The 23,406-nt window shown below is 50.4% G+C and overlaps 1 protein-coding gene across 1 annotated transcript in view; it reads right to left on the reverse strand.

Moving 5' to 3' along the window:
• igsf8 (immunoglobulin superfamily, member 8) overlaps nucleotides 1-23,406 on the reverse strand; it is a 39,635-nt gene that overhangs the window by 13,521 nt on the left and 2,708 nt on the right. The window contains exons 2-3 of the mRNA XM_085978190.1: nucleotides 4,148-4,522; nucleotides 682-1,110 (exon numbers count right to left, since the gene is read on the reverse strand). Coding sequence (XP_085834316.1) covers nucleotides 682-1,110; nucleotides 4,148-4,522 — 804 coding nt within the window. The remainder of the gene's footprint in view (nucleotides 1-681; nucleotides 1,111-4,147; nucleotides 4,523-23,406) is intronic.

Consider the following 23,406-nt stretch of genomic DNA (forward strand, 5'->3'; position numbering starts at 1 on the left):
TTACTCTGTATCGAACCCCGTGCTGTACCTGCCCTGGGAGTGTTTGATGGGACAGTGTAGAGGGAGCTTTACTCTGTGTCTAACCCCGTGCTGTACCTGCTCCGGGAGTGTTTGATGGGACAGTGTAGAGGGAGCTTTACTCTGTATCTAACCCCATGCTGTACCTGCCCTGGGAGTGCTTGATGGGACAGTGCAGAGGGAGCTTTACTCTGTGTCTAACCCGTGCTGTACCTGCCCTGGGAGTGTTTGATGGGACAGTGTAGAGGGACCTTTACTCTGTATCTAACCCGTGCTGTACCTGCCCTGGGAGTGTTTGATGGGACAGTGTAGAGGGAGCTTTACTCTGTGTCTAACCCTGTGCTGTACCTGCCCTGGTTGTGTTTGATGGGACAGTGTAGAGGGAGCTTTACTCTGTATCTATCCCCGTGCTGTACCTGTCCTGGGAGTGTTTGATGGGACAGTGTAGAGGGAGCTTTACTCTGTATCTAACCCGTGCTGTACCTGCCCTGGGAGTGTTTGATGGGACAGTGTAGAGGGAGCTTTACTCTGTATCTAACCCGTGCTGTACCTGCCCTGGGAGTGTTTGATGGGACAGTGTAGAGGGAGCTTTACTCTGTATCTAACCCCGTGCTGTACCTGCTCCGGGAGTGTTTGATGGGACAGTGCAGGAGTTTCTCTCACCATTGGGTACCACCGAGAGGTTCACCAAGGGGACGGTCCTTTCTAGAATCTTCTGCCAGGTTCTGTCGGGGTCCTGGATCCACTCCGACGCTGTGCAATCATAGCTTCCCGAGTCCTCGGCCTTCAGGTGGTCAACTTTCAGGAGGTACGAGTCGCCTTCGAACTTCTCCACGCCGATCTCGCCCTGCGCGTAGCGAGTCCAGTAAGGCCCCTGGCCGTCCGTCTCCACGGTTAGGTCTCGGCCCAGCCCGATCACCTTCTGACGGCCCCCGCCACCGGTCCCTTCGTGGCTGAAGCTGACGGAGAGGTGGGTGTGCAGCGGAGAATGGGCCGCAGCGCGACACAGGACCGCCAGGCCCTCGCCCTCGCGCGCGCTGAGGCGAGAGCGGGCAGCGGAGGGACCGGTGAGCTTCAGGGTGTCCGGGAGGACTGGGAGGAGGGAGGGACAGAGAGAGAGACAGAGAGAGAGACAGAGAGAGAGAGACAGAGGGAGTGACAGGGAGAGAGAGAGAGAGACAGACAGAGATAGAGAGAGCGACAGAGAGAGAGACAGAGAGAGAGAGAGAGACAGCGAGATAGAGAGACAGGGAGAGAGAGACAGAGAGATAGAGAGAGAGAGAAAGAGAGAGACAGAGAGAGAGAGGCAGAGAGAGAGAGAGAGAGAGAGACAGAGAGAGAGAGAGAGAGAGAGACAGAGAGAGAAAGAAGAGAGAGAGAGAGCAGAGAGAGAGAGAGAGAGAGACAGAGAGCGAAGAGAGAGAGAGAGAGACAGAGAGAGAGACAGAGAGAGACGAGAGAGAGAGAGAAGAGAGAGAGATAGAGAAAGAGAGAAAGAGAGAGACAGAGATAGAGAGACAGGGAGAGAGAGACAGAGAGATAGAGAGAGAGAGAAAGAGAGAGACAGAGATAGAGAGACAGGGAGAGAGAGACAGAGATAGAGAGAGAGAGAAAGAGAGAGACAGAGAGAGAGAGAGAGAGAGACAGGGAGAGAGAGAGAGAGAGACAGAGAGCGAAAGAGAGAGAGAGAGAGACAGAGAGAGAGACAGAGAGAGAGAGACAGCCAGACAGAGAGATAGAGAGAGAGAGGGTCAGAAAGAGACAGACAGACAGAGGGAGAGAAAGAGAGAGAGAGAGACAGAGAGGGACAGAGAGACAGAGAGAGAGTGACAGAGAGAGAGAGAGACAGAGAGAGACAGAGAGAGACAGAGAGAGACAGCGAGAGTGAGAGAGAGAGAGAGAGAGAAAAATAGCATGATTAAGATATCATTACATAAAATTCCAATGGACCCAAACCTCTTCCCATCCACTCCCACTGTACACAATCCCGATGGACCCAAACCCCTTCCCATTCACTCCACTGTACACAGTCCCGATGGACCCAAACCCCTTCCCATTCACTCCCACTGTACACAATCCCGATGGACCCAAAACCCCTTCCCATTCACTCCCACTGTACACAGTCCCCGATGGACCCAAACCCCTTCCCATTCACTCCCACTGTACACAATCCCAATGGACCCAAACCCCTTCCCATTCATTCCCACTGTACACAATCCAATGGACCCAAACCCCTTCCCATTCACTCCCACTGTACACAATCCCAATGGACCCAAACCACTTCCCATTCACTCCCACTGTACACAATCCAATGGACCCAAACCCCTTCCCATTCACTCCCACTGTACACAATCCCAATGGACCCAAACCCCTTCCCATCACTCCCACTGTACACAACCCCTTCCCATTCACTCCCACTGTACACAATCCCAATGGACCCAAACCCCTTCCCATTCACTCCCACTGTACACAATCCCAATGGACCCAAACCCCTTCCCATTCACTCCCACTGTACACAATCCCAATGGACCCAAACCCCTTCCCATTCACTCCCACTGTACTCAATCCCAATGGGCCCAATCCCCTTCCCATTCACTCCCACTGTACACAATCCCAACAGACCCAAACCCCTTCCCATTCACTCCCACTATACACAATCCCAATGGACCCAAACCCCTTCTCATTCACTCCCACTGTACACAATCCCAATGGACCCAAACCCCTTCCCATTCACTCCCACTGTACACAATCCCAATGGACCCAAACCCCTTCCCGTTCACTCCCACTGTACACAATCCCAATGGACCCAAACCCCTTCCCATTCACTCCCACTGTACACAATCCCAATGGACCCAAACCCCTTCCCATTCACTCCCACTGTACACAATCCCAATGGACCCAAACCCCTTCCCATTCACTCCCACTGTACACAATCCCAATGGACCCAAACCCCCTTCCCATTCACACCCACTGTACACAATCCCAATGGGCCCAAACCCCTTCCCATTCACTCCCACTGTACACAATCCCAATGGACCCAAACCCCTTCCCATTCACTCCCACTGTACACAATCCCAATGGACCCCAAACCCCTTCCCATTCACTCCCACTGTACTCAATCCCAATGGACCCAAACCCCTTCCCATTCACTCCCACTGTACACAATCCCAATGGACCCAAACCCCTTCCCATTCACTCCCACTGTACACAGTCCCAATGGACCCAAACCCCTTCCCATTCACTCCCACTGTACACAATCCCAACGGGACCCAAACCTCTTCCCATTCACTCCCACTGTACACAATCCCAATGGACCCAAACCCCTTCCCATTCACTCCCATTGTACACAATCCCAATGGACCCAAATCCCTTCCCATTCACTCCCACTGTACACAATCCCAATGGGACCCAAACCTCTTCCCATTCACTCCCACTGCACACAATCCCAAAGGATTCAAACCCCTTCCCATTCACTCCCACTGTACACAATCCCAATGGACCCAAACCCCTTCCCATTCACTCCCACTGTACACAATCCCAATGTACCCAACCCTTTCCCATTCACTCCCACTGTACACAATCCCAATGGACCCAAACCCCTTCCCATTCACTCCCACTGTACACAATCCCAATGGGCCCAAACCCCTTCCCATTCACTCCCACTGTACACAATCCCAATGGGGCCAAACCCCTTCCCATTCACTCCCACTGTACACAATCCCAATGGACCCAACCCCCTTCCCATTCACTCCCACTGTACACAATCCCAATGGACCCAAACCCCTTCCCATTCACTCCCACTGTACACAATCCCAATGGACCCAAACCCCTTCCCATTCACTCCCACTGTACACAATCCCAATGGGCCCAAACCCCTTACCATTCACTCCCACTGTACACAATCCCAATGGACCCAAACCCCTTCCCATTCACTCCCACTGTACACAATCCCAATGGGACCCAAACCCCTTCCCATTCACTCCCACTGTACACAATCCCAATGGGCCCAAACCCCTTACCATTCACTCCCACTGTACACAATCCCAATGGACCCAAACCCCTTCCCATTCACTCCCACTGTACACAATCCCAATGGGACCCAACCCCTTCCCATCAATTCCACACCCACCTTTCAGGTGTAGGCTAGCACTGTACGTGCCCAGGTGCCTCCGGTCTGTGGACGGTGTGTAACACTCATACTCGCCATCGTCGTCACTCTGAAGGACCCTCATGTGCAGCTCCGCGGAGTCAGGGGAGACCCGATGGATGTAGACATCTCCCGCCCGCACACGCGCTACATAGTCTAATTTCGGGAACGCCGGGTTTCTCGTGCTCACCACTCCGACCGGCACGGTGGACCCCTGGGATTTCACCATGGTCCACTCGAAGTCCTGCGGGCCGTTGCCTTCATAGCCCGTCACGTTACAGGAGATGCTGGTGTGAGTTCCTTCCACTCTGTACAGAGGCCCTCGAGTGAGATGGACCGTCCGTGAGATTGTCAAATCTGTAAAATTCGACGAATCGAATTACACTGCATGTACAGCACAACCAGCTATGCCTCACATGAGCTTCCTCCCGTCCTTCCTCATGTCACTCTACCAGCATAATGCTCATAGTGTCATAGAGCACGGAAAGAGGCCCTTCGGCCCCTCGTGTCTGTGCCGGTATATTCCAATCCCATATCCCAGGAGTTGGTCCATAGCCTTAATAATAATCAACTTTATTGTCATTGTTAGGCTTGCGGCTCCCGAGAGTGTACATTTAGATTAAGACATTTAAACATTCAACATTCATTTGGTTTGTAATACATTAACATAAACATAACCAGAATAAAGTGCATTGACAGATGTGCAGGCTTTAGAGTTTATTTGTGGAGTTCAGTAGGATGACAGCCCCGGGAAAGAAGCTGTTCCTAAATCTGGTCGTTCGGGTGCGAATGCATCTGTAGCGTCTCCCAGATGGCAGGGGGGGCGAACAGACTGTGGCTGGGGTGGGGAGGGTCTTTGATGATGGTCCGTGACCTCCGTAAACAGCGTTTCTGGTAGATGTGCTCTATGCTCGGTAGCCGGGTGCCGGTAATGCGTTGGGCAGTTTTGACTACCCGCTGCAGGGCTTTCCGGTCATAGTAGCTACAGCTGCCATACCACACTGTGATACAGTTCGTCAGGATGCTCTCTATAGTGCAGCGGTAAAAGTTAGAGAGGATCAGGGGTGACAGCTTCACAGAATCACAGAAACCCCACAGTGCAGATAGAGGCCACTTCGGCCCATCGAGCCTGCACCGACACATATCCCACCCGATCCCCGTAACCCCTACACCAACACATATCCCACCCTATCCCCGTAACCCCACGTATTTAATCCCCCTAACACTAAGGGTCAATTTATCATAGCCAATCAACCTAACCCGCACATCTTTGGACTGTGGGAGGAAACCGGAGCACCCGGAGGAAACCCACGCAAACACGGGGAGAATGTGCAAACTCCACACAGACAGTCACCCGAGGCCGGATTCGAACCCGGGTCCCTGGCGCTGTGAGGCAACAGTGCTAACCACTATGCCACCGTTACATCCCTTCAGCCTCCTCAGGAAATATAGGCACTGCTGGGCCTTCTTCACCAGAGAGGAGGTATTGAGGGACCAGGAGAGGTCTTCCGTGATGTGGACTCTGAGGAACTTAAAGCTGTCCACCCTTTCCACCACAGCCCCATGGATGTGGATCGGGGTGTGACTTCTGCCTTTAGACTTCCTGAAGTCCACAATGATTTCTTTGGTTTTCTTGATGTTAAGGGCCAGGTTGTTATCGGCGCACCACTTCACAAGATGCTGGACCTCCTCCCTGTAGGCTGACTCATCGTTGTTGGTGATGCATGCTATGGCGTTTCAAGTGTTCATCTACGTGCTTCTTGAATGTTGAGGGTTCCTTCCTCTACCACCCTTTCAGGCATTGAGTTCCATAGAAACATAGACGATAGGAGCAGGAGGGTATAAGAGCAAGATAGGATTGTGCACCAGTCGCTGAAGGTAAGCATGCAGGTGCAGCAGGCGGTTAAGAAGGCAAATGGTATGTTGGCCTTCGTAGCGAGAGGGTTCGAGTACAGGAACAAGGATGTCTTGCTACAGTTGTACAGGGCCTTGGTGAGACTGCACCTTGAGTATTGTATGCAGTTTTGGTCAACTTACCTGAGGAAGGACGTTCTTTCCATGGAAGGAGTGCAGCGAAGATTCACCAGGCTGATACCTGGGATGGTAGGAATGACGTATGAGGAGAGGTTGGGTCAATTGGGCTTATACTCACTGGAGTTTAGAAGATTGAGAGGGGATCTCGTCGAAACCTATAAAATTCTGTCAGGTCTGGACAGACTAGATGCAGGAAGGATGTTTCGGATGGCCGGGGAGTCCAGAACCAGGGGTCATAGTCTAAGTATAAGGGGTAAGCCATTTAGGACTGAAATGAGGAGGAACTTCTTCACCCAGAGAGTGGTGAACCTGTGGAATTCTCTGCCACAGAGGGCGGTGGAGGCCAGTTCATTAAATATATTCAAGAAAGAGTTGGATATATTTCTTGAGGCTAAAGGGATCAAGGGATATGGGGAGAAGGCAGGGACAGGGTACTGAATTTGGATGATCAGCCATGATCTCATTGAATGGCGGAGCAGGCTCGAAGGGCCGAATGGCCTACTCCTGCTCCTATCTTCTATGTTTCTATGTTTCTATGGAGTAGGCCATTCGGCCCCTCGAGACTGCTCCGCCATTCAATGTGATCATGGCTGATCATCCAAATTCAGTACCCGGTCCCTGCTTTCTCCCCATATCCCTTGATCCCTTTAGCCTTAAGAAATATATCCAACTCCTTCTTGAATATATTTAATGAATTGGCCTCTACTGCCTTCTGTGGTAGAGAATTCCACAGGTTCACCACTCTCTGGGTGAAGAAACTCCTCCTCATTTCTGTCCTAAATGGCTTACCCCTTATCCTTAGACTGTGACCCCTGGTTCCGGACTCCCCGACCATCGGGAACATCTTTCCTGCATCTAGTCTGTCCAGTCCTGTCAGAATTTTATAAGTTTCAATGAGATCCCCTCTCATTCTTCTAAACTCCAGCGAGTATAAGCCCAATCGACTCAATCTCTCCTCATACGTCATTCCTGCCATCCCAGGTATCAGCCTGGTGAATCTTCGCTGAAATCCTTCCATGGCAAGAACATCCTTGATTCCAATCACCCTCTGGGTGAAAAAGTTTTTCCTCAAATCCCCTCTGAACCTCCTGCCCCTTACCTTGAAACTATGCCCCCTGGTTATTGACCCCTCTACTATGGGGAAAAGTTCCCCACTATCTACTCTATCTATGCCCCTCATCATTTTGTACACCTCAATCAGGTCCCCCCTCAGCCTTCTCTGCTCTAAAGGAAAACAACCCCAGCCTGTCCAGTCTCTCTTTATAGCTGAAGCGCTCCAGCCCAGGTAACATCCTGGTGAATCTCCTCTGCACCCTCTCCAATGCAATCACATTCTTCCTATAGTGTGGCGACCAGAACTGCACACAGTATTCCAGCTGTGGCCTAACTAGCGTTTTGTACAGCTCCATCATAACCTCCCTGCTCTTATATTCTATGCCTCGGCTAATGAAGGCAAGTATCCCATATGCCTTTTTAACCACCTTATCTACCTGTCCTGCTGCCGTCAGGGATCTATGTACATGCACACCAAGGTCCCTCTGATCCTCTGTCCTTCCTAGGGTCCCACCATTCATTGTGTATTCCCTTGCCTTGTTAGTCCTCCCAAAATGCATCACCTCACACTTTTCAGGGTTAAATTCCATTTGCCACTGTTCTGCCCATCTGACCAACCCCGTCTATATCGTCCTGTAGCCTGAGGCTTCCCTCCTCGCTATTTACCACCCCACCAATTTTCGTGTCATCTGCGAACTTACTCCGACATCCATATCTAAATCATTAATGTACACTACAAACAGCAAAGGGAACCAGCACCGATCCCTGCGGTACACCACTGGACACAGGCTTCCAGTCACAAAAACAACCTTCGACCGTCACCCTCTGCCTCCTGCCACTAAGCCAATTTTGGATCCAATGTGCCAAATTGCCCTGGATCCCATGGGCTCTTACCGAGTCAAGATGGCGGCCGTGACGGTCCGGTGCTGAGATCGCTCTCCCTGTTTCGGGCGGCCAGCTCTCGCCGCTCGCTCCCGCAACCGGAGCGAGGTGCTCGGCGAGTCGGGCAGAGGCAGCGCGGTGAGCAGCAGCAGGAGCCAAGCCGACCCGCTGGAGCACGTCGGCCGGCAGCTCCATTTCGGGTGACTCGCAGTCCGGATGGGAGGAGGGGAGCCGGGCATGGTGGCCGGAGCGGAGGGAAGCCATTGTATTGACTCTGAACGCGGCGCTGTATGTATAAGAACATAAGAACATAAGAAATAGGAGCAGGAGTCGGCCATTCGGCCCCTCGAGCCTGCTCCGCCATTCAATAAGATCATGGCTGATCTGATCCTAACCGCCAATCCACTATCACAGAACCATCTCCTGAATCTAACAGAATTAGACACACGAAATAGGAGCAGGATCAGGCTACACGGCCCCTGGGCCCGCTCCGCTACCCACAGGGCCATGACCGATCCGAACCTAGACTCATGTCCAAATTCCTGCCCGCTCCCCGTAACCCTTTATTCCCTTTACTTCTAGGAAACTGTCTATTTCTGTTTTAAATTTATGTAATGATGGAGCTTCTACAGCTTTTTGGGGCAGCATATTCCATGGACCTACCACCCTCTGAGTGAAGTAGTTCCTCCTCATCTCAGTTTTGAAAGAGCAGCCCCTTATTCTAAGACTATGCCCCCTAGTTCTAGTTTCACCCATCATCGGGAACATCTTCCCTGCATCCACCCGATCCAACCCCTTCACAATCTTCTATGTTTCAATAAGATCGCCTCTCATTCTTCTGAACTCCAATGAGTAGAGTCCCAATCTACTCAACCTCTCCTCATATGTCCATCCCCTCATCCCCGGGATTAACCGAGTGAACCTTCTTTGTACTGACTCGAGAGCAAGTATGTCCTTTCTTAAGTATGGACACCAAAACTGTACGCAGTATTCCAGGTGCGGTCTCACCAATACCTTGTACAACTGAAGCAATACCTCCCTATTTTTATATTCTATCCCCCTAGCAATGAAAGCCAACATTCCATTGGCCTTCTTAATCACTTGCTGCACCTGCATACTAACCTTTTGAGTTTCGTGCACCAGGACCCCCAGATCCCTTTGTACTTCAGTACTTTCCAGTTTCTTGCCATTAAGATAATAACTTGCTCGACGATTTTTCCTGCCAAAGTGCATAACCTCACACTTTCCAGTATTGTATTCCATCTGCCAAATCTCTGCCCACTTACTTAGCCTGTCTATGTCCCCTTGCAGGTTTTTTATGTCCTCCTCACTCACTACTTTCCCTCCCATCTTAGTACCATCTGCAAACTTTGATATGTTACACTCGGTCCCCTCCTCCAAATCGTTAATATAGATTGTAAAGAGTTGGGGACCCAGCACTGACCCCTGCGGAACACCACCAGTTACTGATTGCCAGTCTGAGAATGAACCATTTATCCCAACTCTCTGCCTTCTGTTAGATAGCCAATCCTCTATCCATGCCAGAATATTACCCCCAATCCCGTGATTTTTTATCTTAAGCAATAATCTTCCGTGTGGCACCTTGTCAAATGCCTTTTGGAAGTCTAAATACACTACGTCCACTGGTTCCCCTTTATCCACCCTATATGTTACTTCCTCAAAGAACTCCAGCAAATTTGTCAAACATGACGTCCCCTTCATAAAACCATGCTGACTTTGTCTTATTAAATTATGATTATCCAAATGTCCTGTTACTGTCTCCTTAATAATGGACTCCATTGTACTTGTTACATATGGCAAATAAATCTAAACTGAATCTGATCTGAATCTGAATCTTGACCAGTCTCCCATGTGAGACTTTGTCAAAAGCCTTACTGAAGTCCATGTAGACCACATCAACTGCACTACCCTCATCCACACACTCTGAACTGCCTCCAATGCAAGTATATCCCTCCTTAAATAAGGTGACCAAAACTGTACGCAGCACTCCAGGTGTGGTCTCACCAATGCCCTGTACACTTCAGAATCACAGAAGAAATCACAGAAACCCCACAGTGCAGATAGAGGCCATTTCGGCCCATCGAGCCTGCACCGACACATATCCCACCCGATCCCCGTAACCCCTACACCAACACATATCCCACCCCATCCCCGTAACCCACTGTATTTAATCCCCCTAACACTAAGGGTCAATTTATCATAGCCAATCAACCTAACCTGCACATCTTTGGCTTGGTAGATGCAGAAATAAGAACATAAGAACATAAGAAATAGGAGCAGGAGTAGGCCATACGGCCCCTCGGGCCTGCTCCGCCATTCAATAGGATCATGGCTGATCTGAATCTAGACTCACGTCCACTTCCCTGCCCTCGCCCCGTAACCCCTAATTCCCTTATCTGCTAGGACAATGTCTATCTCCATTTTAAATTTATTTAATGTCGCAGCTTCCACAGCTCTCTGGGGTAGCAAATTCCATAGATTTACTACCCTCTGAGTGAAGAAGTTTCTCCTCATCTCAGTTTTGAAAGGGCAGCCCCTTATTCTAAGATTATGCCCCCTAGTTCTAGTCTCACCCATCAGTGGAAACATCCTCACCGCATCCACCCGATCAAGCCCCCTCACAATCTTATATGTTTCGATAAGATCGCCTCTCATTCTTCTGAACTCCAATGAGTAGAGTCCCAACCTATTCAACCTTTCCTCATAACGTCAACCCCCTCATCTCTGGAATCAACCGAGTGAACCTTCTCTGAACCGCCTCGAGAGCAAGTATATCTTTTCTTAAATATGGAAACCAAAACTGTACGCAGTATTCCAGGTGTGGCCTTACCAATACCCTGTATAACTGAAGCAAGACTTCCCTGTTTTTATACTCCATCCCCCTTGCAATAAAAGCCAAGATTCCATTGGCCTTCCTGATCACCTGCTGCACCTGCATACTAACCTTCTGTGTTTCATGCACCAGGGCCCCCAGATCCCTTTGTACTGTAGCACTTTGCAGTTTCTCTCCATTTAGATAATAACTTGCTCTTTGATATTTTCTGCCAAAGTGCATAACCTCACACTTTCCCACATTATATTGCATCTGCCAAATCTCTGCCCACTCACTTAGCCTGTCTATGTCCTTTTGCAGGTTTTTTATGTCCTCCTCACTCACTGCTTTCCCTCCCATCTTTATATCGTCGGCAAACTTGGATATGTTGCACTCAGTCCCTTCCTCCAAATCGTTAATATAGATTGTAAAGAGTTGGGGTCCCAGCACTGACCCCTGTGGAACATCACTAGTTACTGATTGCCAGCCCGAGAACGAACCATTTATCCCAACTCTGTGTTTCCTGTTAAATAAACAGGTACAGAAAATAATCAAAATGGCAAATGGACTCCTGGCCTTTATATCTGGTGGACTAGAATACAAGGGGGTAGAAGTTGGCCCAGAACTTGGTGTCGGGGGCTTGCCGCGCGTGCAAGCCCCCGACGTGCACTCACCCTGCGCGCTGGCATCTGAAGCCCGGGCCTGCTTGCATTTCCTGTCACAGGCCCGGTTCAGATGTCAGCGCGCAGTGCTCACCTGATCCAGCGGCGTAGTTAGTGCGATGTGCCGGCTGGGATCAGGTGAGCACTGTACAACCAATCAGGGGAGGGGAAGGTTCATTCATGAGTTTGAGAGTAATAGCTGTCAAACTCATGAAAACTACGGGGGGCCCAAAACACTATTTAAACTTTAAATAAAAATTTAAAAAACATCCCAATCATTAAATTAAGTATAAATAAGTTAAAAAAATAATTTAAACAATTTTTAAATTTTTTTTTTAATAAAAAGGGTCTAAAACTAAACTTACCTTATTGTAGATTCTTTAAAATAATAAACCTGTGGAAAAAAAATTCTAAATTACACTAAAACACCACTTACCTGTAAAAATAAATACTTTCTCCTGGTGCGCCGGTTTCCTCCCACAGTCCAAAGATGTGCGGGTTAGGTTGATTGGCTATGATAAATTGACCCTTAGTGTTAGGGGGATTAAATACGTGGGGTTACGGGGATAGGGTGGGATATGTGTTGGTGTAGGGGTTACGGGGATCGGGTGGGATATGTGTCGGTGCAGGCTCGATGGGCCGAAATGGCCTCTATCTGCACTGTGGGGTTTCTGTGATTCTGTGTGCTTTTTACAAGCGTAAAGACCGGAGGCCTTTAGACATGCGCAAATCCCCCAAAACCGAGGAAATCCAAGACGCACGCGCTGCCCCCTACAGCGCACGCGCTAGCCTCTTCACCTCTTGGGTTGGAGGAGAGGAAATGCCGGTTTTCAGCGCATGCGCTGTGCATGCTGAAAACCGGCATTTCCTCCGGCCAGACGCGTGAGTACCCCGACCGTACTCCCGCGTTTGGGGAGGAATTACTGCCCCGTTATGCTGCAGCTGTACAGAGCCCTGGTTAGACCACACCTGGAGCACTGTGAGCAGCCCTGGGTACCACACCTTAGGAAGGATATATTGCCCTTGGGGGGCAGTGCCGCGTAGGTTGACCAGAATGATACCCGGACTTCGAGGGATAAGTTACACGGAGAGATCACTCAAACTAGGGTTGAATTCCCTGGAATTTAGAAGGTTAAGGGGTGATCCGATGGAAGTTTTCTAGACCATAAAGAAGAATACCCTCAGTCAACTAGTCCTGGGACTCAGTGAAGTAACTACTAACACTACTAACAATAACCAGCCCCAGGACAGTGACAGCGTAACACAAAGAATTCGACCCAACACAATCGTCGCTAAGCAAAAGGAAAAATATCTGTCATATTGGGCAGAAACAACAAAAACCCAAAGCAAACTCAATTGCTACTTGGCCCTAAACAGACAATACAACATGGCTGATTACCTGAGCATGGTAAAGGATAGCAAACTGAGAAAAACCTTGACAATGTACAGACTTAGTGAACATAACCTGGCGATCGAAAAAGGCAGACACAGACAGACCCGGCTACCAAGAGAGGACAGGATATGCTCTCACTGCAGTCAGGGAGTGGTGGAGACAGAGATGCACTTCCTCACAGCTTGTAGAAAATATCAGGGCATAAGGGAGAATTTCTACCCAAAATTCACAAAAATATGCCCGGAATTCAGAAATTTGAATGACGACCAAAAACTCCCATACCTACTAGGGGAAGAGAGAAATTGCATAACACTAGCGGCACACTATGTTACAGCTTGCCATAAACAGAGGGACAACCACTAAATATAAGAATAGAGTATATATAAATTATATGAATGTATATTTATACACTCAGGGATATATCTGTTTATACACTGTATGGATAGATCTGTAGTTTTGTGAACAAACATGAATGTTTTTCGATGCTTTGGCAACATAAGATGTACCTTGTCATGCCAATAAAGCGATTTGAATTGAATTGAATTGAATTGAATTTAATTGAAATATTAAGGGGAACTGATTGGGGAGACAGAGAGAAACTATTTCTGCTGGTTGGGGATTCTAGGGCTAGGGGGCACGGTCTAAAAATGAGTGCCAGGCCTTTCAGGAGTGATGTTAGGAAACACTTCTACACACAAAGGGTGGTCGAAGTTTGGAACTCTCTTCCGCAAAGGGCAATTGGTGCTGGGGATCGATTGTTAATGTTAAATCGGAGATTGATAGATTTCTGTTAACCAAAGGTATTTTATTTATTTGTTCCTGAGATGTGGGCGTCGCTGGCAAGGCCAGCATTTATTGCCCATCCCTAAATGCCCCTTGAGAAGGTGGTGGTGAGCCGCCTTCTTGAACCGCTGCAGTCCCGTGTGGTGAAGGTGCTCCCACAGCGCTGTTAGGGAGGGAGTTCCAGGATTTTGACCCAGCGACGATGAAGGATCGGCCGATATATTTCCAAGTCGGGATGGTGTGTGTGACTCGGAGAGGAACTTGGAGGTGGCGGTGTTCCCGCGCGCCTGCTGCCCCTTGTCCTTCTAGGTGGAAGAGGTCGCGGGTTTGGGAGGTGCTGCCGAAGAAGCCTTGGCGAGTTGCTGCAGTGCATCTTGTAGATGGTACACACTGCAGCCACGGTGCGCCGGTGGTGGAGGGAGTGAATGTTTAAGGTGGTGGATGGGGTGCCGATCAAGCGGGCTGCTTTATCCTGAATGGTGTCGAGCTTCTTGAGTGTTGTTGGAGCTGCACTCATCCAGGCAAGTGGAGAGTATTCCATCACACTCCTGACTTGTGCCTTGTAGATGGTGGAAAGGCTTTGGGGAGTCAGGAGGTGAGACACTCGCTGCAGAATACCCAGCCTCTGACCCGCTCTTGTAGCCACAGTATTTATGTGGCTGGTCCAGTTCAGTTTCTGGTCAATGGTGACCCTCCAGGATGTTGATGGTGGGGGATTCAGCGATGGTAATGTCGGTGAATGTCATGGGGAGGTGGTTAGACTCTCACTTGTTGGAGATAGTCATTGCCTGGCACTTGTGTGGCGCGAACGTTACTTGTATTAAGGGATATGGGGCAAAGGCGGGTGGATGGAGTTTGGTCGCAGATGAGCCATAATCTCATTGAAGTGCAGAACATGCTCAAGGGGCTGAATGGCCTCCTCCTGTTCCTATGTTGCTATTCCCTTCTTCCTCGTATGCTTGTCCAACCTCCCCTCGACCACTCCCTGTGGTAGCGAGTTCCACATTCTCACCACTCTCTGGGTAAAGAAGTTTCTCCTGAATTCCCGATTGGATTTCTTGGTGACTATCTTATATTGATGGCCTCTAGTTATGCTCTTCCCCACAAGTGGAAACATTCTCTCTGTATCCACTCTATCAAAATGTTTCATAATTTTAAATACCTCGATCAAGTCACCCCTCCTCCTTTCAAGAGAAAAGAGATCCAGCCTGTTAATCCTTTCCTGACAGGCTTCTGGGATCATCCTTGTAAATCTCTGCACCCTCTCCAGTTCCTCTATACCCTTTTTATAATTTGGTGACCAGAAATGTGCGCAGTACTCCAAGTGAGGTCTAACCAAGGTATATGGAGACCAGAACTGTGCACAGTGCTCCAAGTGTGGTCTAACCAAGGTATATGGAGACCAGAACTGTGCACAGTGCTCCAAGTGAGGTCTAACCAAGGTATACGGAGACCAGAACTGTGCACAGTGCTCCAAGCGTGGTCTAACCCAGGTATATGGAGACCAGAACTGTGCACAGTGCTCCAAGTGTGGTCTAACCAAGGTATACGGAGACCAGAACTGTGCACAATGCTCCAGGTGTGGCCTAACCAAGGTATATGGAGACCAGAACTGTGCACAGTGCTCCAAGTGTGGTCTAACCAAGGTATATGGAGACCAGAACTGTGCACAGTGCTCCAACTGAGGTCCAACCAAGGTATATGGAGACCAGAACTGTGCACAGTGCTCCAAGTGTGGTCTAACCAAGGTATATGGAGACCAGAACTGTGCACAGTGCTCCAAGTGTGGTCTAACCAAGGTATATGGAGACCAGAACTGTGCACAGTGCTCCAAGTGTGGTCTAACCAAGGTATATGGAGACCAGAACTGTGCACAGTGCTCCAAGTGTGGTCTAACCAAGGTATATGGAGACCAGAACTGTGCACAGTACTCCAAGTGTGGTCTAATCAAGGTATACGGAGACCAGAACTGTGCGCAGTACTCCAAGTGAGGTCTAACCAAGGTATACGGAGACCAGAACTGTGCACAGTGCTCCAAGTGAGGTCTAACCAAGGTATACGGAGACCAGAACTGTGCACGGTGCTCCAAGTGAGGTCTAACCAAGGTATACGGAGAGCAGAACTGTGCACGGTGCTCCAAGTGAGGTCTAACCAAGGTATATGGAGACCAGAACTGTGCACAGTGCTCCAAGTGAGGTCTAACCAAGGTATACGGAGACCAGAACTGTGCACGGTGCTCCAAGTGAGGTCTAACCAAGGTATACGGAGACCAGAACTGTGCACAGCGCTCCAAGTGTGTGCTAACCAAGGTATATGGACACCAGAACTGTGCACAGTGCTCCAAGTGTGGTCTAACCAAGATATATGGAGACCAGAACTGTGCACGGTGCTCCAAGTGAGGTCTAACCAAGGTATACGGAGACCAGAACTGTGCACAGTGCTCCAAGTGAGGTCTAACCAAGGTATATGGAGACCAGAACTGTGCACAGTACTCCAAGTGTGGTCTAACCAAGGTATATGGAGACCAGAACTGTGCACAGTGTTCCAAGTGTGGTCGAACCAAGGTATATGGGGACCAGAACTGTGCACAGTGCTCCAAGTGTGGTCTAACCAAGGTATGTGGAGACCAGAACTGTGCACAGTGCTCCAAGTGTGGTCTAACCAAGGCATATGGAGGCCAGAACTGTGCACAGTGCTCCAAGTGTGGTCTAACCAAGGTATATGGGGACCAGAACTGTGCAGAGTGCTCCAAGTGCGGTCTAACCAAGGTATATGGAGACCAGGACTGTGCACAGTGCTCCAAGTGTGGTCTAACCAAGGTATATGGTGACCAGAACTGTGCACAGTGCTCCAAGTGTGGTCTAACCAAGGTATATGGAGACCAGAACTGTGCACAGTGCTCCAAGTGCGGTCTAACCAAGATATATGGAGACCAGAACTGTGTACAGTGCTCCAAGTGTGGTCTAACCCAGGTATATGGAGACCAGAACTGTGCACAGTGCTCCAAGTGTGGTCTAACCAAGGTATATGGAGACCAGAACTGTGCACAGTGCTCCAAGTGCGGTCTAACCAAGATATATGGAGACCAGAACTGTGTACAGTGCTCCAAGTGTGGTCTAACCCAGGTATATGGAGACCAGAACTGTGCACAGTGCTCCAAGTGTGGTCTAACCAAGGTATATGGAGACCAGAACTGTGCACAGTGCTCCAAGTGTGGTCTAACCAAGGTATATGGAGACCAGAACTCTGCACAGTGCTCCAAGTGTGGTCTAACCAAGGTATATGGAGACCAGAACTGTGCACAGTGCTCGAAGTGTGGTCTAACCAAGGTATATGGAGACCAGAACTGTGCACAGTGCTCCAAGAGTGGTCTAACCAAGGTATATGGAGACCAGAACGGTGCACAGTGCTCCAAGTGTGGCCTAACCAAGGTATATGGAGACCAGAACTGTGCACAGTGCTCCAAGTGCAGTCTAACCAAGGTATATGGAGACCAGAACTGTGCGCAGTGCTCCAAGTGCGGTCTAACCAAGGTATATGTTGACCAGAACGGTGCACAGTGCTCCAAGTATGGTCTAACCAAGGTTTGATACAAGTTTAGCATAACATCAGTACCTTTCAGTTCTATCCCTCCAGAAATGATCTTAGGATAGGTAACCAAAAGCTTGGTCAAAGAGGTCGGTTTTAAGGAGCGTCTTAAAGGAGGAGAGAGAGGCGGAGAGGTTTAGGGAGGGAATTCCAGAGCTCAGGCCCCAGGCAGCTGAAGGCACGGCCGCCAATGGTGGAGCGATGGAAATCGGGGGATGTTCAAGAAGCCAGAATTGGAGGAGCGCGGAGATCTCGGTGGGTTGTAGGGGGCTGGAGGAGGGTACAGAGATAGGGAGGGTTGTAGGGGCTGGAGGAGGTTACAGAGATAGGGAGGGGTGTAGGGGCTGGAGGAGGTTACAGATATAGGGAGGGTTGTAGGGGGCTGGAGGAGGTTACAGAGACAGGGAGGGGTGTAGGGGCTGGAGGAGATAACAGAGATAGGGAGGGTTGTAGGGGCTGGAGGAGGTTACAGAGATAGGCAGGGGTGTAGGGCTGGAGGAGGTTACAGAGATAGGGAGGGTTCTAGGGGCTGGAGGAGGTTACAGAGATAGGGAGGGGTGTAGGGGCTGGAGGAGGTTACAGAGATAGGGAGGGTGAAAGGGCCATGCAGAGATTTCAAAACAAGGATGAGAATTTCAGTTTTACTCTGTATCTAACCCATGCTGTGCCTGCCCTGGGAGTGTTTGATGGGACACTGTAGAGGGAGCTTTACTTTGTATCTAACCCGTGCTGTACCAGCCCTGGGAATGTTTGATGGGACAGTGTAGAGGGAGCTTTACTCTGGATCTAACCCGTGCTGTACCTGCCCTGGGAGTGTTTGATGGGACAGTGTAGAGGGAGCTTTACTCTGTATCTAACCCGTGCTGTACCTGCCCTGGGAGTGTTTGATGGGACAGTGTAGAGGGAGCTTTACCCTGTATCTAACCCCGTGCTGTACCTGCCCTGGGAGTGTTTGATGGGACAGTGCAGAGGGAGCTTTACTCTGTATCTAACCATGTGCTGTACCTGCCCTGGGAGTGTTTGATGGGACAGTGCAGAGGGAGCTTTACTCTGTATCTAACCCATGCTGTACCTGCCCTGGGAGTGTTTGATGGGACAGTGTAGAGGGAGTTTACCCTGTATCTAACCCGTGCTGTACCTGCCCCGGGAGTGTTTGAGGCGACAGTGTAGAGGGAGCTTTACTCTGTATCTAACCCCATGCTGTACCTGCCCTGGGAGTGTTTGATGGGACAGTGTAGAGGGAGCTTTACTCTGTATCTAACCCGTGCTGTACCTGCCCTGGGAGTGTTTGATGGGACAGTGTAGAGGGAGCTTTACTCTGTATCTAACCCGTGCTATACCTGCCCTGGGAGTGTTTGATGGGACAGTGTAGAGCGAGCTTTACTCTGTATCTAGCCCGTGCTGTACCTCCCCTGGCAGTGATTGATGGGACAGTGTAGAGGGAGCTTTATTCTGCATCTAACCCCGTGCTGTACCTGCCCTGGGAGTGTTTCATGGGACAGGGTAGAGGGAGCTTTACTCTGTATCTAACCCCGTGCTGTACCTGCCCTGGGAGTGTTTGATGGGACAGTGTAGGGGGAGCTTTACTCTGTATCTAACCCCGTGCTGTACCTGCCCTGGGAATGTTTGATGGGACAGTGTAGAGGGAGCTTTACTCTGTATCTAACCCCGTGCTGTACCTGCCCTGGGAGTATTTGATGGGACAGAGTAGAGGGAGCTTTACTCTGTATCTAACCCCATGCTGTACCTGCCCTGGGAGTGTTTGATGGGACAGTGTAGAGGGAGCTTTACTCTGTAACTAACCCATGCTGTACCTGCCCTGGGAGTGTTTGATGGGACAGTGTAGAGGGAGCTTTACTCTGTATCTAACCCCGTGCTGTACCTGCCCTGGGAGTGTTTGATGGGACAGTGTAGAGGGAGCTTTACTCTGTATCTAACCCGTGCTGTACCTGCCCTGGGAGTGTTTGATGGGACAGTGTAGAGGGAGCTTTACTCTGTATCTCACCCGTGCTGTACCTGCCCTGGGAGTGTTTGATGGGACAGTGTAGAGGGAGCTTTACTCTGTATCTAACCCGTGCGGCACCTGCCGTGGGAGTGTTTGATGGGACAGTGTAGAGGGAGCTTTACTCTGTATCTAACCCGTGCTGTACCTGCCCTGGGAGTATTTGATGGGACAGTGTAGAGGGAGCTTTACTCTGTATCTAACCCGTGCTGTACCTGCCCTGGGAGTGTTTGATGGGACAGTGTAGAGGGAGCTTTACTCTGTATCTAACCCGTGCTGTACCTGCCCTGGGAGTGTTTGATGGGACAGTGTAGAGCGAGCTTTACTCTGTATCTAACCAGGTGCTGTACCTGCCCTGGGAGTGTTTGATGGGACAGTGTAGAGGGAGCTTTACTCTGTATCTAACCCATGCTGTCCCTGCCCTGGGAGTGTTTGATGGGACAGTGTAGAGGGAGTTTACCCTGTATCTAACCCGTGCTGTACCTGCCCCGGGAGTGTTTGATGCGACAGTGTAGAGGGAGCTTTACTCTGTATCTAACCCCGTGCTGTACCTGCCCTGGGAGTGTTTGATGGGACAGTGTAGAGGGAGCTTTACTCTGTATCTAACCCGTGCTGTACCTGCCCTGGGAGTGTTTGATGGGACAGTGTAGAGGGAGCTTTACTCTGTATCTGACCCATGCTGTACCTGCCCTGGGAGTGTTTGATGGGACAGTGTAGAGGGAGCTTTACTCTGTATCTAACCCGTGCTGTACCTGCCCTGGGAGTGTTTGATGGGACAGTGTAGAGGGAGCTTTACTCTGTATCTAACCCCATGCTGCACCTGCCGTGGGAGTGTTTGATGCGACAGTGCAGAGGGAGCTTTACTCTGTATCTAACCCGTGCTGTACCTGCCCTGGGAGTGTTTGATGGGACAGTGTACAGGGAGCTTTACTCTGTATCTAACCCCGTGCTGTACCTGCCCTGGGAGTGTTTGATGGGACAGTGTAGAGGGAGCTTTACTCTGTGTCTAACCCGTGCTGTACCTGCCCTGGGAGTGTTTGATGGGACAGTGTAGAGGGAGCTTTACTCTGTATCTAACCCGTGCTGTACCTGCCCTGGGAGTGTTCGATGGGACAGTGTTGAGCGAGTTTTACTCTGGATCTAGCCCCGTGCTGTACCTGCCCTGGGAGTGATTGATGGGACAGTGTAGAGGGAGCTTTACTCTGTATCTAACCCGTGCTGTACCTGCCCTGGGAGTGTTTGATGGGACAGTGTAGAGGGAGCTTTATTCTGCATCTAACCCCGTGCTGTACCTGCCCTGGGAGTGTTTGATGGGACAGGGTAGAGGGAGCTTTACTTTGTATCTAAACCCGTGCTGTACCTGCCCTGGGAATGTTTGATGGGACAGTGTAGAGGGAGCTTTACTCTGTATCTAACCCCGTGTTGTACCTGCCCTGGGAGTATTTGATGGGACAGTGTAGAGGGAGCTTCACTCTGTATCTAACCCGTGCTGTACTGCCCTGCGAGTGTTTGAAGGGACAGTGTAGAGGGAGCTTTACTCTGTATCTAACCCGTGCTGTACCTGCCCTGGGAGTGTTTGATGGGACAGTGTAGAGGGAGCTTTACTCTGTATCTAACCCCGTGCTGTAGCTGCCCTGGGAGTGTTTGATGGGACAGTGTAGAGGGAGCTTTACTCTGTATCTAACCCCATGCTGTACCTGCCCTGGGAGTGTTTGATGGGACAGTGCAGAGGGAGCTTTACTCTGTATCTAACCCGTGCTGTACCTGCCCTGGGAGTGTTTGATGGGCAGTGTAGAGGGAGCTTTACTCTGTATCTCACCTGTGCTGTCCCTGCCCTGGGAGTGTTTGATGGGACAGTGTAGAGGGAGCTTTACCCTGTATCTAACCCTGTGCTGTACCTGCCCTGGGAGTGTTTGATGGGACAGTGTAGAGGGAGCATCACTCTGTATCTAACCCCGTGCTGTGCCTGCCCTGGGAGTTTTTGATGGGACTGTGTAGAGGGAGCTTTACTCTGTATCTAACCCATGCTGTACCTGCCCTGGGAGTGTTTGACGGGGTCAGTGTAGAGTGAGCTTTACTCTGTATCTAACCCGTGCTGTACCTGCCCTGGGAGTGTTTGATGGGACAGTGTAGAGGGAGCTTTACTCTGTATCTAACCCCATGCTGTACCTGCCCTGGGAGTGTTTGATGGGACAGTGTAGAGGGAGCTTTACTCTGTATCTAACCCGTGCTGTACCTGCCCTGGGAGTGTTTGATGGGGACAGTGTAGAGGGAGCTTTACTCTGTATCTAACCCGTGCTGTACCTGCCCTGGGAGTGTTCAATGGGACAGTGTAGAGCGAGCTTTACTCTGTATCTAGCCCCGTGCTGTACCTGCCCTGGGAGTGATTGATGGGACAGTGTAGAGGGAGCTTTATTCTGCATCTAACCCCGTGCTGTACCTGCCCTGGGAGTGTTTGATGGGACAGGGTAGAGGGAGCTTTACTTTGTATCTAACCCGTGCTGTACCTGCCCTGGGAATGTTTGATGGGACAGTGTCGAGCGAGCTTTACTCTGTATCTAACCCCGTGCTGTACCTGCCCTGGGAATGTTTGATGGGACAGTGTAGAGGGAGCTTTACTCTGTAACTAACCCCATGCTGTACCTGCCCTGGGAGTGTTTGATGGGACAGTGCAGAGGGAGCTTTACTCTGTATCTAACCCGTGCGGTACCTGCCCTGGGAGTGTTTGATGGGACAGTGTAGAGGGAGCGTTACTCTGTATCTAACCCCGTGCTGTACCTGCCCTGGGAGTGTTTGATGGGACAGTGTAGAGGGAGCTTTACTCTGTATCTAACCCCGTGCTGTACCTGCCCTGGGAGTGTTTGATGGGACAGTGTAGAGGGAGCTTTACTCTGTATCTCACCTGTGCTGTCCCTGCCCTGGGAGTGTTTGATGGGACAGTGTCGAGGGAGCTTTACCCTGTATCTAACCCTGTGCTGTACCTGCCCTGGGAGTGTTTGATGGGACAGTGTAGAGGGAGCATCACTCTGTATCTCACCCCGTGCTGTGCCTGCCCTGGGAGTTTTTGATGGGACTGTGTAGAGGGAGCTTTACTCTGTATCTAACCCATGCTGTACCTGCCCTGGGAGTGTTTGACGGGTCAGTGTAGAGTGAGCTTTACTCTGTATCTAACCCGTGCTGTACCTGCCCTGGGAGTGTTTGATGGGACAGTGTAGAGGGAGCTTTACTCTGTATCTAACCCCATGCTGTACCTGCCCTGGGAGTGTTTGATGGGACAGTGTAGAGGGAGCTTTACTCTGTATCTAACCCGTGCTGTACCTGCCCTGGGAGTGTTTGATGGGACAGTGTAGAGGGAGCTTTACTCTGTATCTAACCCGTGCTGTACCTGCCCTGGGAGTGTTCGATGGGACAGTGTAGAGCGAGCTTTACTCTGTATCTAGCCCCGTGCTGTACCTGCCCTGGGAGTGATTGATGGGACAGTGTAGAGGGAGCTTTATTCTGCATCTAACCCCGTGCTGTACCTGCCCTGGGAGTGTTTGATGGGACAGGGTAGAGGGAGCTTTACTTTGTATCTAACCCGTGCTGTACCTGCCCTGGGAATGTTTGATGGGACAGTGTAGAGGGAGCTTTACTCTGTATCTAACCCCGTGCTGTACCTGCCCTGGGAATGTTTGATGGGACAGTGTAGAGGGAGCTTTACTCTGTAACTAACCCCATGCTGTACCTGCCCCTGGGAGTGTTTGATGGGACAGTGCAGAGGGAGCTTTACTCTGTATCTAACCCGTGCGGTACCTGCCCTGGGAGTGTTTGATGGGACAGTGTCGAGGGATCGTTACTCTGTATCTAACCCTGTGCTGTACCTGCCCTGGGAGTGTTTGATGGGACAGTGTAGAGGGAGCTTTACTCTGTATCTAACCCCGTGCTGTACCTGCCCTGGGAGTGTTTGATGGGACAGTGTAGAGGGAGCTTTACTCTGTATCTAACCCGTGCTGTACCTACCCTGGGAGTGTT

Source organism: Somniosus microcephalus, unplaced genomic scaffold (assembly GCF_052327205.1).
Source record: "Somniosus microcephalus isolate GS21.2 unplaced genomic scaffold, FLI_Smic_1.0 unresolved_chr6, whole genome shotgun sequence".
NCBI lineage: Eukaryota > Metazoa > Chordata > Chondrichthyes > Squaliformes > Somniosidae > Somniosus > Somniosus microcephalus.